Genomic DNA, 17,485 nt, shown 5'->3' on the forward strand with positions numbered 1-17,485 from the left:
GCCCAGATCTGGACCATGTTGTATAGGGGCCACTGAAGACCTCCAGGGAAGGGGGGTCACTCAGAATTCTAGAACTCTTTGAGTTGTTGCTTGGACAGCTATGCCCTTCACAGCCAGTGACCTGTCCAAGTTGTTGAGTCATACTAAATTCTCTGGTTACATCTAGAATTTCTATTACTCATGCTTCAGAGCTGGCTACCCAAAGCTGACCGGATAAAGACTTTCCTTCCAGCTAACTATTCTCTTTTGAGATGGGCTTTTCTCAGTCCAGCATTAGATCTCAATAGAATACTCCTGCTTCCAGGTCTTCCTAAAAATAAAGCCACAGAAAATTCAAAACACGTGCCTGTAACTCATAAGTGGCCCTGTGAAGAACTTTCAGAATACCTTCTGTGGGATTGTTCATTTAGTTATATTTTAGTCTAATTATCGTTATTGAGATTGTTGAAGATCTTCTTGCTAGCTGGGATAGTTTTCTTTTCCTACCACATCTGTGTGTATGCACATGCATGTGTGTGAGTGTATAGACACACACACACACACACACACACACAGGAGCACAAGTTGAGGACAGAAGTTAACATCAAATTTCATCCTCAACCACTTTCTAGTCACTCTCTATTTTCTGGGGCAGTCTCTCATGAACCCAAACACTGGTTTGGCTAGACCAACAGCCAGTGGTTCCCAGGATCTTGCTGTCTCTACTTTCCATTGCTGGGATCTCAGGCATGTTCAGCCAGGCCTAGTTTTTTACATGGGTGCTAAAGATCTGAATTCAGTTTCTCGAGCTTGGACGGCAAACACTTTGCCCACTGAGCTGTATCCCTAGCCCCGAGTCTCAAGATTTTAGATGTTGGTTATTCTAGACATAAATGTTGTCTGCATTGAGCTTCTTATCCCCAGTTCAGTCTTAATATTCGGGAAGACTCTCCTTTACTCCTGCTAAAAGAGAGCCGAGATTTCTCTTCAGGCTGCAGATTCACTTTCAGGATTGTTGTTCCCCAGACTCTCTAGCCTAACCAATGGTGAACATCACTTGTCAATTCACCTCATAGGTGTGTTATGTAATCGCCACGTACCAAAAGTCACTGATCTCCCTTGGGGAGGTCACCAAACATGTAATTATAAATATCATCACCCACCAGAATCTACTGTCATTTGATTTATGCCACGTCACCTGGTCAAGTGGCTTTTACGGGCTGGTAAATATTCAGTGTTTATCTACAAGGCTGAGGCTGGTTTAAATAAGCTTGTTTACTTGAAATCCACTGAAGCCCTGTATGTACTGATCACCCATAGTAAGTGGCAGTTACAGAAAGAAAAGGTACAGGAAGAAAGAAAGTTACAGGAAGAAAAGATATTTTGCCAAGAGGTATATTGTCGGGGAATCAGGAGGCTCTTGTCCCATTGTGTAAGAAGGAAATGATAGAATTTGTTCATTTGGACTTCATTTCCTGATAAAGGCAAAGGCCAACTGGGAAAGAACAGAAGGGCAGATGCCATCTGCTTATGCCAATGCCTTTGTGGGTTTAAGTGAAAGGGAGTTGACAGAGAGAAGGGGTGGGGGGAAGCGCAAGGAGGCTGAAGTAGAGCGGTGTGTTTGCAGATAATGATCATCTTAAGGAGAGGCTCAGGATGAGTAAACCTGGAGCCTCATTCAAACCACCATCCTCTTCATTTCCTTTTCAAAGGACATCGTGACACTGAGAACTTCCAGACTTAGTTGCAAGTGTGAGCTTCAGCGCTCAAAGCCAAAGCTGGCGATTAAAATGCTGAGCAGTGTCAAGACTCCCTCCAAGAGGCTGTTTTATCTCCTGCTAGTGGCTGAGCACTGAGTGTTCTGTTATTAAGAACTCAAAGGCTTTAATGGATGTAGCACTGGAGCGATAAGAAAACTGTTGCCTTTCTGTCCTTGAGACAGATGTACAATCTCTCACCTTCATGAAGACATACAGCCCAGAACTTTTAAGTACAAAAACTTTGAGCCCACGTGTCTGCCTCTACAGTGTCTTGCAAGTAGACAGGCAAGACCTATGACTTTCAAATTCTATACCATTCTGCCTCAAAGATAAACACCAGCTGGCAGCTGACATACAACAGCCTCTTGGGACACTCACATGTCACTGTCCTGAGGGACTAGTGAGAGATTGAGAGCACCAGCTAGGAAGGCCATCTGTGACTTGGTTTCCTTTTTGTGCCTTTCCTTTGGTGATAGGTCCTTTGAAAGTCATGCTGCATTCCATTTACAATCCCCCTGCTTCTGAGTTTTTAAACTTGGACTTCGTCTCAGAGAACAGCTATTTATCTTGCCCAAAAGCAAAGCCTCGGTCTTTGTGTGACTTATACAGGGTGACACAGAGGCATTTCATTTGACGCCGAGGAACAAGAGAAAATCCACAGCTACAAACACAACACTGAGCTGTGTCCACAGATTCCAGGTACTTCGTTTGCAGATGGCAGCCTCTGGGAGTGTTAGAGACAGGAGGCTGCCCCAGTGGCCTTATGTTCATTTTTTCATAATGCAATGCTGTTCTAATCAGTAGGCAAAAAAAGGTATGATAAAATATAAGTAAGATTCATGAGAGAAAGAGGAAAAGAAGAAAGGATCGTGACAAGCCTCCATGGAAAGGGAGAAAACAGAAGATCCTGAGGGGCCCAACAGCTCTAGATCCATAAACCATACTGAGTGATTTAGACCATGAACCCAGCATTGACCCAGCATTGTAACCTTGAAATAAACTGTGCTGGCCAGACAGGAATCTTAATGTCCACCCCTCTGGCATTGCACTGGAAAGTCAGCAATACCTGTCCATGTAAAATGGGCTTTCTATATAAAAAACGTATTGGAGGCAGGAGTATGATAGAAATACTGGGCACAACCATCAAACCATCTCATGTCTTCTACATTGCATCTCATTGTTAACAAAGCAGAGTTTGCTTCAAATAATCAGAGGAAATCCTTCTGCACTGGCTCTCCTATATAAGCAAGTTACTCCATAGAAGGGTGGTGGGCAGGAAGCAGTGTTAAGAAGTGCCCATGAGCTCTAGCTGGGAGCACATTGACCCCAGAAAGTAGCCCAGAACTCTGCATAGCATCAACCTACAGCCTAAAATTGGAGATAGCCAGATGAGGAATAGAAATTGGACCAAGTTTCAACTGTGTACATCCTTGTAAGTTTGATTCGACTTAATCTTTAGCCTTGAAATATCTGTTTCTTGTGAGGGATATCTCCTCATAGCCCAAAGACTCTACAGTAGGAAACACTAGGACCAACATTTCACACAGAGCCCTGCTCCTTCCCTCCCTGCCTTCCTGTCCTCCCCACCCCCACCATCCAGTTAAAAGAGCAGCCCCTCTCTAAAATTCATCTTTTGGTTTGTTTGGTTTTTTTTTTTTTTTTTTTTTTCCTTTCCTGGGATAAGAAGAGTCAACAAAAAGGTTTGAAACTACCTAGAGCCTCTCTGCAGTATCTCGCAGTTGGAGGGAAATCCCTCTGGCATGCACACAGACTCTCTGGGGGACTTATCCAGATGGTCACTATCTAAGAGGGAAGTGAGGAGCAGCTGGCATCATAATCAGTCAAGCAATTCATCAGGAAAGGGTCAGTGGGCACAGAACCACGTGAAGGAGATTAAGCCTGTGGTAGAAAAGGAAGACACCGCAGAGACCAAGTGCTTGCCTTTTTCCACAACAGAGCATTGGTTCTGGCTTGGACTGGCCTACCTTGACAAGGCGCTCTAGGAGGCCTGTCTAAAATGCTTAAGAGGCAGAAAGGTGGAGTGTGGTGGCACACACATTTTCTCCAGCTCTTGTGAGGCAGAGGCAAGTGGATCTCTGTGAGTTCTAAAGAGGCCCAGTCTACATAGAAAGTTCCAGGACATCCAGACCTACATAGTGAGACCATGATTCAAAACAGAAGAAACAGAAGGTCTGGAATGGGGTGGCTAGCACAGAGGTCAAGGCCAGGCACAGGCCTACTTACTCACATGGAAAGAAGGTGGCAAGGATGAGTTGTGTGTGCTTTTTGCTACTGAATGAGGTGACCTTTTCTGCTAGTAGCTGATAAGGGTCCAGCACAGGTTAAGGAACAATGGGTGTGACTGAGGAGGAGGAGGAAAGGAGCCCTGGCCATGAACCAAGTCTGATTGGACTCTAGATTGCATTGTCATCTTGGAAGGCCAATAGAGACTCCCTGGAGCTGGGAGCAGAGAAGGACACAGGGCAGGTCTGGACTTTGGGAAGTCACCTCCTAGTTATTGAAAATGTTGTTGTGAAGGGAAGCATCCAACCCAGATGCTGATGTGGAAGGGAAGGCAGGCCAAGACTACATGGCCAGGTGTGGTTCGATCTGCCCTATTCTCCTGACTCCCTCACTGTTGCCAAAAGATACTGTTATGGCTGAAACATAAGAACCCTCTAAAGCTTTGGCTCTGTAGCCCTCAATCATGTGTTCCCTGCCTAGAAGACATGTTTTTTTAAAATGCCTACTTCTTGGGTCCTCTAGCTACTGTGATTCCAACACCACCAGCACTACCACCACCAGGGCATCGCTTCCTAGGCACAGTGACTATTTTGGTATTACAAAGCTATGGCCTGTGAAAACAATCTCTGCAGCAATGAGCACTCATTAAAGCCAGTGCTTGCTCTTGGAGCTTTGTAGGACTGAAAACAAAGGACTTCTGCCTCCCCCACTCTCTTCTTGATCTCACCCCCTCCACACACACATTAGTTATTACTACTCCTTAGAGCCTGCCTAGCTTGCCTTTTCTCACCGGAATTGTGTGGGAGGGAGGCTGCTACAGAGGGTAGCTTCCCCTCGGCTGCAGCCAGCCAGCAGGCCAACTCCTTCCTGCTCTTGACCTGATCTGATTGCACAGTCAAGCCTAATCTCTTGAGAGTCCGCACATACCTTGGGTCATGTATCTAAGCCTTCAACACAGAAAAACAAGTGGGCTTGCTCTGAGTGGGGTCAGGAGAGAATGCCAGCTAGAGATCCTTCCAGGTTTGTACTAGCCCACTCTGAGCCAGCTGGGTACTATGTGCTGCTAAACACGGAATATTCCTTTCCTATACCCACCCCCAGCCTGGTGCTACTTAGAAAAAGTCAGAAATAGTGACAGGGAGGTGCTATTGTGCTTCTGTTCCAGGTGCTAAACCGGCTCCTGGCATCTGCTTTGAGAGAGTCAACTCTGCAGGGGATCCTTATGGCAACTGTGGCAAAGACTCCAAGAGCGCCTTTGTCAAATGTGAGCTGAGGTACGAGGCCACACCCCCTGCCACAATAGCACTGAGCCTGCTCACATGGCAGTCACTGCTCCACACTGCCCTTCTTCTGAGCTTGTCTATTCTTACCCTTCCAGAGATGCCAAGTGTGGAAAAATCCAGTGTCAAGGTGGTGCTAGCCGACCCGTCATTGGTACCAATGCTGTTTCCATAGAAACAAATATCCCACAGCAGGAAGGAGGTCGGATTCTTTGCCGGGGGACCCATGTGTACTTGGGCGATGACATGCCAGACCCAGGGCTTGTGCTTGCAGGAACAAAGTGTGCAGAAGGAAAAGTAAGTGCCCCAGTTCTAGCTTGCATCTGAATGTAAGTCTGGAACCCAGCCCACTGGAAGAGCCTGCTTAGGAACAGGGATGAGGGCGGCTGATCTTCCTAAAACTATTCGGAATTTGGTCTCTGGGAACTGGGTCACTGGAAAAAGTCAGTGAAGATGAGGTCCCAGTCTGTCCATTGAGACACAGATGTGGGGACAGTGTTGTTTTTACCCTGGGATTCAGGAAGACTGTCTGCCGGGAAGTGACCTCCTAAAGAACCGAAATTGTGGAGCTTCTTGCTTTGGGGACAGATGTGCCAGCACCCTTGGGAGCTTGTTCTCACCTGGTCAAAATGGGGAAGTCAGATGCCTCTTCAGAGACTCTATAGAGAAAAGGGGAACAGAGGAGGGGATGGGGTTGTCAGAGAGACAGGGGAAGCCTTAGGGAGAACAGGGAAGAGGAAGGCTGAGATGGTTTCAGAGTTAAAAGCAAGTTCAGAAATTTTAAAGAAAGAAGCTAGGGTCTTTGTGTTCTGCCACACTGGTTTATATACGTGCACATGTGCAGGTGTGGGGGTGTACATGGATATGTGTACACTTATGTATAGTGTGTACATGTATCAGCATATGCATGTGTGGTGTATGTGTATGTCTACATGTGTGCAGGTGTCTATGTGCGTGTGTGCACGCGATTTCATGGGCCTCATGAACAATCTTAACTACTTTCTTTTAAGCATTTCTTCCTTTTGTTTTTTCCTTCCTTCCCCCTCCCCAACCTCCTTTGAGACAGGGTCCAGCTCCCCTGCCTGCACAGCGCATGCTCCACAGACTAAGCTCCTGCTCCAGTCTCTGTTTTGCTTTTGTTTGTCTTTTCATCAAATTTTCCATCAGATTAAATGATAGCAAATAAATTCAATGTTTCAAGGAAAGAAATGATAACCCATCTGGCATTTTTAGGGTTCATTTTTTCCCAGAATCATGAAGTACTTCTCAGAGATCATAGTGAAGAAAGGACAGAAACCAAGGTTTTCCTCACAAAACCCTGGAGGCTGAAATGCCCTCTACACACGTGCCCCATGTGTCCTGAGCCACAGACACTCTTCTTTTCTAAAATTATTTTTCTTTTTTTCTGCGTATGAGTGGTTTGCTTACATGTATGTCTGTGCACCACACACATGCCTAGTGCCCATGGAAGCCAGAAAAGGACCTTAGATATCCAGGACTGGAGTTTTAGACAGTTTTAAACCACCATATAGGGGCTGAGAATCAAACCTGAACCCTCAGGAGAAACAGCCAGTGCTGTTAAATACTGAGCCACCATCTCTCCAACCCTAGACACTTTCTTTGAGGAAGGTTCCACATTCTTCTGATTCCCTAGCTCCCACCCCCAGCACATCAGCAGCTGTTCAGGCCTTGACATTATAACACCCATTTTGTAAACTATGGTCTGAGAAGCCAGGGCTGCTGTATTCAAGCGCTGGAATCCCAAGAATGCTGCTGCATGTGCAGGTGTCTCTGGCCTTGCCAATAGGATCATCGAGACTACCCAGGGCCCTCCCAGCAGAATCCTTCTGTGTGCAGTGCCCTCCCCGAAGCTTCACTTACCCTGCATGTGTATGGCTGTGTGTTCTTGTGTGGGAGGATACATGTGGCATATGCATGTGGAGACTAGAGGACAGCCTTGGGCATGGTTCTCCCTCCTGAGCTGTCCACTCTTTTTTTTTTTTTTTTCCTGAGGCAGTCTCTCACCTGCCTAGAATTTGCCAAGTAGGCCCAACTGGCTGGACAGTTTGCACTTCCTGTTTGCACTTCCCCAGCTGTAGGATCACACATACACACCACCCTACTCCACTGTTTATGTGGGCTCTGGGGCTCTAACTCAAGGCCCTCCTTCCTGATGGCAGGGCAAGCACTTAACTTGAGAGAACCATCTCTCACCCCCTGGGGGTTCCTTATCAACAAAGATGCACCAGCCCCCTCCCCCATCACCCAGCCCCTGCTATTGTTTTCTCTGAAGGGCACTCACTCTGCCCTCTGCCATCCCCTGGGGTGAGATGGCCACCTGCCCACTGGAAGGCTATACTTACTGAAACCGCCCTGTATCCTAAATGTGAACTCTTCTTCCTTTCTCTTTACTAACCTGTAAAGTTGCAGGAGAGAAAGAGGCTGAGCACTGCTTAGGAGGCAGGGGCTTCCAACTGGCCAAGGCCATTCAGCACATCTGAATGGAGCCTCTGCAGGGCGCTGATAAGCAGGGCCCTGGGGAGCCTTCCTGTCAATGCTTTGTGCCACCAGTGACCCCAAGCCACGGAGAAAAAAAAAAAAGCTCATGAGAAAATCAGTTATAATTTCTCACCTCTAGAACTATCTTAAATGGCATTAAATATAAAGCACTCCATGCTGTTCACATTGGACAGAGTGTCTGAGCAAGCAGCAGAGGTTAACTTGCTCCATTCCTGCTCACAGAAATGAGAGCCTTCTCTGAGTTTTCCTTAACTTTCTCTTTCGTGCCTGCGTGTGGAGGGTATACAAGTATGTGTCCATGCTTGTTGCAACCTCTGGTCTCCTTTGGTGACAGCCACCATGTGTTTTAGGACAGGCTCTCCCACAGGGACCCGGGCTCGCCTGCTAGGTGAGGATGGCTGGCCAGCAGGCTCTAGGGGGCACCTCCCCCATAGGCTCCATAAGCACACACCACCACACTTGGGTTTTGTTTGGGGTTTTGGTTGGTTGGTTGGTTTTTGTTTGTTTGTTTGTTTTAATGTGGGCTCTGGGTCCTTAGGTTTGCACAGCGAATCCTTTACCAACTGAGCCATCTCTCAAGCCTCCTGCTTCCTCTTTTTCATGTGTCTGTGAGAGAGGGGAGCAGAGGCACTGAGCCTGTGCTATGTGTCTCTCACAGATCTGCCTCAATCGTCGATGTCAGAATATCAGTGTCTTCGGCGTTCACAAGTGTGCCATGCAGTGCCACGGCCGAGGGGTGAGTAGATCAGTTTCTTCTTCTCAGCCTGCCCATAAGACAGCTAAGAGTTTTTTTTTAATTTCCTGATGTATTTACTTTATGTGCTTAAATATTTCGCCTACATGTATGTGTATGTGTGCCTGGTGCCCACAGAGGCCAGAGAGAGGGTCAGATTCCCTAGAACTAGAACTAGGGATGATTGTGAGCTACCACGTAGATGCTAAGAACCAAACTCAGGACTTTTACAAGAGCATCAAGTGCGCTTAATGCTGAGCCATCTCTGCAGCCCCTGCTAGTCAGGATTTCTTAAAACTACAGTAGCCAGTGAGTGCCTTCTCAATGTTCTCTTCCAGAGGCATCATTCACTGTCTCTGACCTTTATGTAGCAAGAGAAATGTCACTTTCATTTAACAAAGAAAATCAGATTGAGAGGTAATTATCTTTTGAATTAACATTCTGCAATATAAAGAAAGAATTTTGTCATCTTCAAAGTAATTTCTGAGCTAACCTTGCCTCACAAAGGGCTCACATTAGCATTTCAAGCAGGGTTGTCCCTCTGGCTCCCAACAGTCCAAACTCCTGCTCCACCAAGAAACTTCCAAGAAGGACAAAATTAAGGGCATCAGATCTACCAGCCTACGTTCTTGGATGCCCTTGCCATGGGTTTGACTACCACGTGCTGCCAAGTTCAGAGAAGCTTTAGGGAAAAAACGGACTCTAATTGTTCAAAACGTAATTTATTTTTCCTGATGCAGTTAATTTTTTTTCCAATGGGGTGGTATTAATCTTGATTAGCCACACCAATGGCTCATTTGTCCTCCAGAAGCCTTTTCTACAGAAACTGTGCTCTAAATTGTATTTTTAGAATATCTAGACACTTGGGATTATGGGGGTCTTTGTAAAATCACCACCATGCTGTAACCATGATAGATCGCCAGTGTGCCTCACACAGGCATGCTGATGTTGTGTAAAGCTGACTTGGTATCAAATGGAGTCTCTTCATATCTTCATTGAATTATAGATTTCTTTCTAATGGCGATAGATGAACTAGCCTGGTACTTTTGTTCTTACTGATGAGGACAAGGTCAATGTGGTAGTGAAGGTGGGTCCATAGTAACCTTGCTGGCCCAGAGAAAGAACAGAGGCTGTAGGTCGGTAGTATTTACTTCAAGATGCCCCCAAGTGAGACACCGAGAAGCAGACTGATGCAAAAGCAAGAGGTTTATTTTCCTGCACATAGGGGCCAACCCTCAATTAGTCCCTTGAGGTGAGTGGCAAGAAGGTGACCCCTGAATGACTATTACAGGCAGTTTTTATACTTTGTAGAGGCATAGGTAACATCAGCAAGGTTATAGTTCAAACTTATTGGCTAAGCATACTGATCTTTAAATCTATTGACTAGCAAGCATGACACACATTTGAACTCTACCTGGGACTTTCCAGAGGGTCAAGTGACTATTAGTACATTCTGAAAACTATTTTACTCAAGAATGTTCCTGTGGGTGGAGAATGGAACTTGGCCCAGCCTTGACCCCAGGTGGTAGAGGGAAACTGTAAGGAGGGTGTGAGACTGGAAAACCCCTTAGGTTCCCTCAAAGCCCCTCTCTCTCTGGTATCTATAGGTCTCTTGTACATGTTGGCAAACTCTAAGGACCATATTTTCCAGAACAGCCAGCTATGAGTTAGTATAATAGTTAATCTCAATTGTCAACTTTCTGAGATCTAGAGCCTCCTGGGAAATGAGCCTCTAGGGATGCCTATGGAAGATTATCTTGACTAGGTTACTTGAGGTGGAAAGATCTGCCCAGTGTGGGTGGCATCATTCCCTAGGCTGGAATCCTAAACTGTATAAAAAGGAAAAAGCGAGCTGAGCACAGCATCCATGGCTCCCAAACTCTTGATATGAATGTGAGGTGACTGCCTGCTTCAAGCTACTATCCCCATGATTCCATATTGTGAAAGGCTTGGAACTGTGAGCCAAAATAAACCCTTTCTCCTTTACATTTTTTTTTCTTTCAGAGTAATTTATTACAACATCATAAAAGAAGCTAAGGTATTTTAGCAACAAGTAGCTTAGCCCCAATCCCTCTATGATGAGACCAGGCTTATTACCAGTACTTCCAAGTAAGGAATGTAGATAGCAGTTTCCTGCCTCAAGCTAAGACCACACTAGGCAGTAGGTGAGCCTCATAGATGGTTTATCATGTATGCAGGATGTACCACAGACACCAGAGAGCTGCCTGTCCTACTAGCTTTTGACCAGCCCACGTTAGGTGGACACATCATCCCTGTCACATGAATCTTGGCCTCATTACTAAAACAAAAGACCTGGGTTAGTCCATCCCTTAAAAAACATTAGAAAGACATCTGTGTCCCAGTGATCACAGGTGCTCTAGAAAAGACAGAGTCCTGATTAATAGGCATGTCCTAGAAAGTGCACCCCTGCTTCTCACAGGCTATGTTGACTGCTGGCCTCTACAGACAAAAGCAACTGGGCAAGTGATTGGGTTCTTCACAGAAGCCAGTTAGATCAGGGAGCCACCACAAGCAAGACAACAGACTGTCACTGTCTTGTCTCCCGATATTCAGGCCTATATCTGGCCCCAGTGTTTTTGGGCAGGGTCCTGGAGTTGGTTCACTAGTTCCACTGACTTCCATACAACAAAGCACCCAGAAAGTCATCACCTGTGACTTACAGTGTGTAAGTAGAAGGGATGAATACACACCAGACAGTCATGTGGGATCATAGTCCTTGACGTGGGCAGCTCTTCCAGTCATCCTAACACTGCCCCACCCCAGGCCCCGCCAGTTTGTCCAATGGGCCTTTATCTAAGGCTCCCAAAGCTTAGCCTACTTTCCATAAAACAAGTCATGCACACTCCTGTGGCTATGGATACAGCTCTGTTGGGAGAATAGTCACCTAGCATGTACAGAGCCCCAAGTGTGATCCCAAGTACCTCATAAAATAGGTGTGGTGAGACACAACTATAATCTCTCAGCACTCAGAAGTTAGATTCAGGAGAATCATAAATTCAAGGTCATTATTGCCCATATAGCTAGTTCAGGGCCAATCTTGGATATATGAGACCCTGCCTCAAAATATAACAATAAAAAAGAACATAATATATATTTTATAATAATTTATATATACTTATATATAATAATTTCTGTGTATATTTATAATTTATGTATGTGTATGTTTATATTTATATATATTAATATATTAAAATATAAATTAAAAAGTGGTCTTCACAATCAAAATCAATTGGTTCATATCCATCTGGGAGAGTTATATAACCATCAATAGTGAATCCAAGCAGAAGAGCCACCATGAGTGACCATTGTCAAGTAGACTCCTGGGTCCTTCCATAGGAACTCTGCCCGTTAGGGTGCATTATTCAGGAACAGCAAGGGCAAAGGCACTCTCTCCTGCCATCTTCTTCACAAGTAAGAAGTCTACTGTCTTTGCCTACTATGTATTATGACTAAGAGGCAGGTAATGGCCACAGGGGACTAAAAGAGCTGGCATACTCCCCCATTCCAGCCCGCTGGAGTCCGCCCTGAATCTCCTGTCTGAAAGAGACAGTTCTGTGCCACAGTGGTCTCATTCTGGGTCCCTCCTTACTACCAAGAAGGCAACTCCACAGCTTTCCAAGGTTGAAAAGAAATGAGACCAGGAAAGGGAGCTGGCTCCCAACAGCAGCTTCCCAGCACACGCAGGCTGTGTGGCTCTCAGTGGGGATGCTGTTTAGAGCTGATTCTCAAGGTCTTGCATTTACTGAGTCTGTTGCTGAGGGAATCTAGGGAACCCTTCCTTTTGTGTGTCCTAACCCTGTCCCCTCTGGATGTTCTTCTCCACTTCTGCCCCAAAGGTATGTAATAACAAGAAGAATTGCCACTGTGAAGCCCACTGGGCTCCTCCCTTCTGTGACAAGTTTGGCTTTGGAGGAAGCATAGACAGTGGTCCCATCCGGCAAGCAGGTAAGTGGGGCTCCAGCATCAGGAAGAGGATGCTGGGCTGCTGGGAGCTATGGGTACTGTCCAGGCTTCCCCCGCAATGGGACCCTGAGTGCACCTGTCCTAATGTGAAGCTTGCAGGTTCTAAATGTTATTGTCCTCCCTGGCCTCTTCTTTCCTTTGGTCTGGGTTCTGTTCAATGCAGCTGAGGAGTTGATTTGGCTGTTTTCTCTACCTGCAACACTTTTCTCCATGGTGAATTGGCAAATGTGTATGAATGTCATTGTCAGTTCAAAGGACTTTGAAAGGGTAGCTCTTGTGTGCTGGCACTTCAGTGCATTTTAAAACTCTGATTTGAGGAGTGATAGAGAGCACAAGGGTGAGGAGAAGAACAAGCAAGAACAACAGCAAAAGTATGACAGCTACCTTTTAATAAAGAAGATAGTTACTACCACTGGGCTAAGGGTAAAGTACTTGCACTTAAGTGTGGATCCACAGAACACACATAAGAAGTTAAGCATGGTGGTGCATGCTTGTAATCCAAGAACTAGGAATGAAAGAGAGAGGAAGACCCCCGGGCCTTGCTGGCTGACCAGTCTAGCAAAATTGGGGAACTCTAAGTTCAGAGAGAGACCCTGAACTTTGTCTCCAAAATAAGGTAGAAGATAGCTGATATTAGCCTCTCACTTACACACACACACACACACATGCACACGCACACGCACACGCGCACACGCGCGCACGTGTAGACATACACTACACAGGAAAGAGAGCAGTCAGAGGAGATGTCACATTCATGGTGGCTGTTCGCATTAAGCAGTTGGTTATGGGCAGACAGGATGCTAATTAGTGTGCACTCTGCCGTCTGCTCTTTACATAGTTCTACAAACAGACATTTTTAAAAGATGAAATATAATTATATCATTTTGTCCTTTCCCTTCCTTCAACCCTTCCCAGGGATTTCTGATTCTACTCACTCTCAAATCACATTTTTTTTAAAAAAATGTTACACACACATACACACACACACACACACACACAGAGAGAGAGAGAGAGAGAGAGAGAGAGAGAAACAGATATATAAATTTATGCTAAATCTGTTGATGTTGCTTGTATGTATATGATTTCAGGGCTATCTACTTGGTACTGGATATCCAAATAAGGGGCTCATTCCCGGGGAGGATTGACTCCCCCACTGCCAGCATTCCTTAGTTGCTTGTGGTTCTTTGTCTTGGGATGGGGCCCTGTGGAACTCCACCCTTTCACATTAGCATGTAGATCGGTATCATCTTTGTCTTGGCCTCACTGTCCCACACTCCGATGGTGTTCACCAACCTGATCATGGCTCAGACACCCAGTCAGCAAAAGTCCATGCATATTTGTCCACTTGTGATCCTAAAGAGGGATTAAGGAGATCCCACAAGGTCATGAGAGTACCACTGTAGGGGAAGAGAAGGTACTATGGGAGGAGAGCAGCCCTGAATGCTTAGGAACAGTATGCCAATGTCACAGGGCTCCCCAGAACCGTGATATGTTTGTTGATATCTTCAGGAAGAACTAGGGCTGGAGCTCAGGCAACAAGGTGCATACCTAGTGTCTTAGGGTTTTATTGCTGTGAAGAGACACCATGAACACAGCAACCCTTATAAAAGACAACATTTAATTGGGGGCTGGCTTACAGTTTCAGAATTTTTGTCATGGCAAGAAGCATGGTGGCATGCAAGCAGACATGGTGCTAGAGAGGAGATGAGAATTCTACATCTTGATCTACAGGCAGAAGAAGGAGACGGTGAGCCTCACAGATTGAGCATAGGATTGAGCATAGGAGACTCAAAGCCTGCCACAGTAGCACACTTCCTCCCACAAGGCCACACCTACTCCACACCTCCTAATCGTGCCATTCACTATGGCAAGCATTCAAACACAGGAGTCAATGGGGGGCCATTTTTAGTCAAACCACCACACCCGGGATGCATCAAGCCCCAAATTTAATCCCCAGTACAACATGGAGTAGGGTGATACATGCATTTCATCCTAGCAGTGGAAAGGTGGAGGCAGGAGGATCAGTTCAAACCATCCCTAGGCTACATGCAAATTCCAGGCCACCCTGGGCTCTATGAGACCTTGTCTTGGAACAGAGAGCTCTACAAAGTAGAGATACTTCAAGCACAAACAACTGGCCATTTCAAGGTCTAGAGTCACGATGGGGAAGGACAGGATGATAGACACTGAGGGTGGTAGCTCCCAGGTTACAGATTGGGCAGTAGAGTCCTGAGGCTAACTAGGTCACTGACTAGGACAGCTCAGTAGATGGCACTTTCCTCATGGCAACAAGCAATCGTGAGGTGAGGTGTCCAAATGTCATTTAAGACCCGGAAGGGCTTTGACTGTATTTACAGGTCGGCTTAAGACTTACACATTGGAAAAAAACTTACACGTTGAAGTAAGGAAGTGAAGATTGTTCTTACATTTGTTGTGGGGCAAAAGAACTCTACCTAAAGCCTCAGGCTGCTACTAAGAGCCTGCAAGGAATTGCGTTTGACCAGACCAGCTATGAAGCTCTTCCAGACTTGTGGATGGCTTTTTGGGGAGCCTCCAATCCTGATAAGATGGTCCCTGGTACCTTGTGTGGTTCAATAGTACACTCTGCTATGGTTGTGCCTAGGGGAATCTGTGTGGTCCAGCCAGGGTCCTACTTACCAGACTATGTCTCTGCATTAGCAAGTGCCAACATCATCACAGGCGAAGAATGGTGGCATAGACCAGAGCTCAAACATGACCTTTGAAGAGAGACTAATTTATTAGGACGTCATTCAGGGATTTACGTGCTCTGGTTCTGTTTGTTCCTTTAGAGCTTGCTCTGCCATAAATGTCACGGCTCGATGTCTCCCGTATTTTATGGGAACAGCCTCCTCCCCTGAGCCAAATGTGTTTTGTTTCAGATAACCAGGGCTTGACTGTAGGAATCCTGGTGAGTGTCCTGTGTCTGCTCGCCGCTGGATTTGTGGTGTATCTCAAAAGGAAGACATTGATGAGGCTGCTGTTCACACATAAGAAAACCACCATGGAAAAGCTAAGGTATGTCATCTCTTCAAAACACCAATGGCTGAAAGAATATTCAACAAACTGTCTCTCGCTGTGTCAGCTGCACCATCCTCAGCAAAGGACAGGGCAGATTTTCTGTAGAGTAACATTGGGTCTTTGGGTTTCTTTTGTTTTTGTTTTTGTAAATGTCTGCCAGGCCAGCTGTCTCTTTGACTCGCTCTTCTAGCTATGTGCTGTCCATCACATAAATAAGCCATGTGTTGGTGAATTCCACGAATGGGTCTTCTCTAATCTTTGCATTAGTATTTTTTAACAAGGCATGTGGACACTGGAATGTGTTCCTCAGATGGCAAAGTTTCGGGTCCAAATGTGCTTGGAGACACAATTGCTGACATGCCAGCTTCGTGCAAAACATCTTCTGTGTTCCCAAAGCTAAGTTCCCGTGGTTTTTAGTTAACTACATTGACAGAACAGTGGCTGCAGAGCAGGAACCAATGTCCATTTTTCATCTCCTAGGCATGTTAGCTCATTTTTTCCTGGTAGATTTGTCCCATGGTATTAAAATAAGTGACGGTCTAAGTATCAGCAGGAACAGGATGTGAGACGTTAGTGCAAGGAGGAGGGCTAGCCCTTGCTTAGCAGCTGTTGGGTTGCCTTGCAGGTGTGTGCACCCTTCCCGGACACCCAGTGGCCCTCACCTTGGCCAAGCTCACCACACCCTTGGAAAAGGCCTGCTGACAAGCCGGTCATCACATTTCAACACCCCCAAGGTAGGTTGCACTCTATTCTTTGAAAGAGCTGTATTCTTATCCTTAGCTATCCCATGGTTTCCCAATGTCTCAATGTTTTACTTAGATACAGAAGTCTTAAATATTGAACTCCCTTATAGTACATGCCTGTAATCTCAGTACATGAGGAGCATATTTAGTACTAAACACAAAAACACAGATGCAAACCAAAAAGTTGGTTCAAGAGTAAGAACACTTAGTGGGGTGGTGGTGGTGCATGTCTTTAATACCAGTACTCAGGAGGCAGAGGGAGGTCTCTCAGGAGGCCAGGGCTACAGAGCAACCTTGTCTTGGGAAACAAAACAAACAAGTAAAAAGAATACAATTATTTAATTACACAACATTAAATACATTCAGTTAACTGGGAACAATCATACCTCGATAAAGGTATTTATAAAAAAGAGCATGGAATACCAGATCAGCTGCAACGGTTCTATTCCTCAAGCAAGTTTGTTCGGAGATGAGCACCTTGCCTCTGGAGCAGGCAGGTCTCACAGAACCCTTGTGTGCACTAAGCTCACACCTTGTAATCCAGCCTGTGTCTTCATAGTTGGTACTTCAAGTTTCTTTCATCTATTTGTTAATTAAACCAGCCTGATGATGGATAGACTGAGGTGAAGTCTACTCTATAGCAATCACTAGCTTCCAGTTCTCAGTCCTCTTGCCTCAGCCTTCCAAATGCCACTGTCACCATTGTGATTTTCAATGTTTGGGGTTTTTTAATGTATATAAAAACATATCTCTCTATTCAAGATGTAGAAGGTGCTTCCTGTAGAGTTTTGAACTATAAATAAGTAAATACAGTCCTTCATATGGACACCCCACATAGACAGTGGTCACAGACCAGTTAGCCCTGCTCTTCCCTTGGATAGCAAAAGCCATCAGAGCTAACTCTGCTTTGACCATGCAGGACAGGCACTCACTGAAATGCCAGAGCATCGACATCAGCAGGCCCCTCAACGCTCGAGCCATCCCTCAGCCTCAGTCACCTCAGCGAGTGATCCTGCCTCTCCACCAGGCCCCGCGTGCACCCAGTGGCCCTGCCAGGCCCCTGCCCGCCAATCCTGCAGTCAGGCAGGCCCAGGTATGCCTCCCATGCTGACTGGGTAGGATGCAGCTCAAATCCAGGCTCTCCTGCTTGCTAACATATAAACGTGGGCAGATTGCTTAACATAGTGACTGTATGAAATGGAG

The 17,485-nt window shown here is 45.9% G+C and overlaps 1 protein-coding gene across 1 annotated transcript in view; it reads left to right on the top strand.

Annotated features, from left to right (window-relative positions):
- Adam12 (ADAM metallopeptidase domain 12) overlaps window positions 1-17,485 on the top strand; it is a 329,625-nt gene that overhangs the window by 294,658 nt on the left and 17,482 nt on the right. Inside the window, exons 16-22 of the mRNA XM_052174478.1 lie at window positions 5,149-5,257; window positions 5,362-5,560; window positions 8,442-8,519; window positions 12,374-12,482; window positions 15,401-15,536; window positions 16,165-16,273; window positions 17,202-17,375. Coding sequence (XP_052030438.1) covers window positions 5,149-5,257; window positions 5,362-5,560; window positions 8,442-8,519; window positions 12,374-12,482; window positions 15,401-15,536; window positions 16,165-16,273; window positions 17,202-17,375 — 914 coding nt within the window. The remainder of the gene's footprint in view (window positions 1-5,148; window positions 5,258-5,361; window positions 5,561-8,441; window positions 8,520-12,373; window positions 12,483-15,400; window positions 15,537-16,164; window positions 16,274-17,201; window positions 17,376-17,485) is intronic.

The sequence above is a fragment of the Apodemus sylvaticus genome, chromosome 1 (assembly GCF_947179515.1).
Source record: "Apodemus sylvaticus chromosome 1, mApoSyl1.1, whole genome shotgun sequence".
Classification (NCBI taxonomy): domain Eukaryota; kingdom Metazoa; phylum Chordata; class Mammalia; order Rodentia; family Muridae; genus Apodemus; species Apodemus sylvaticus.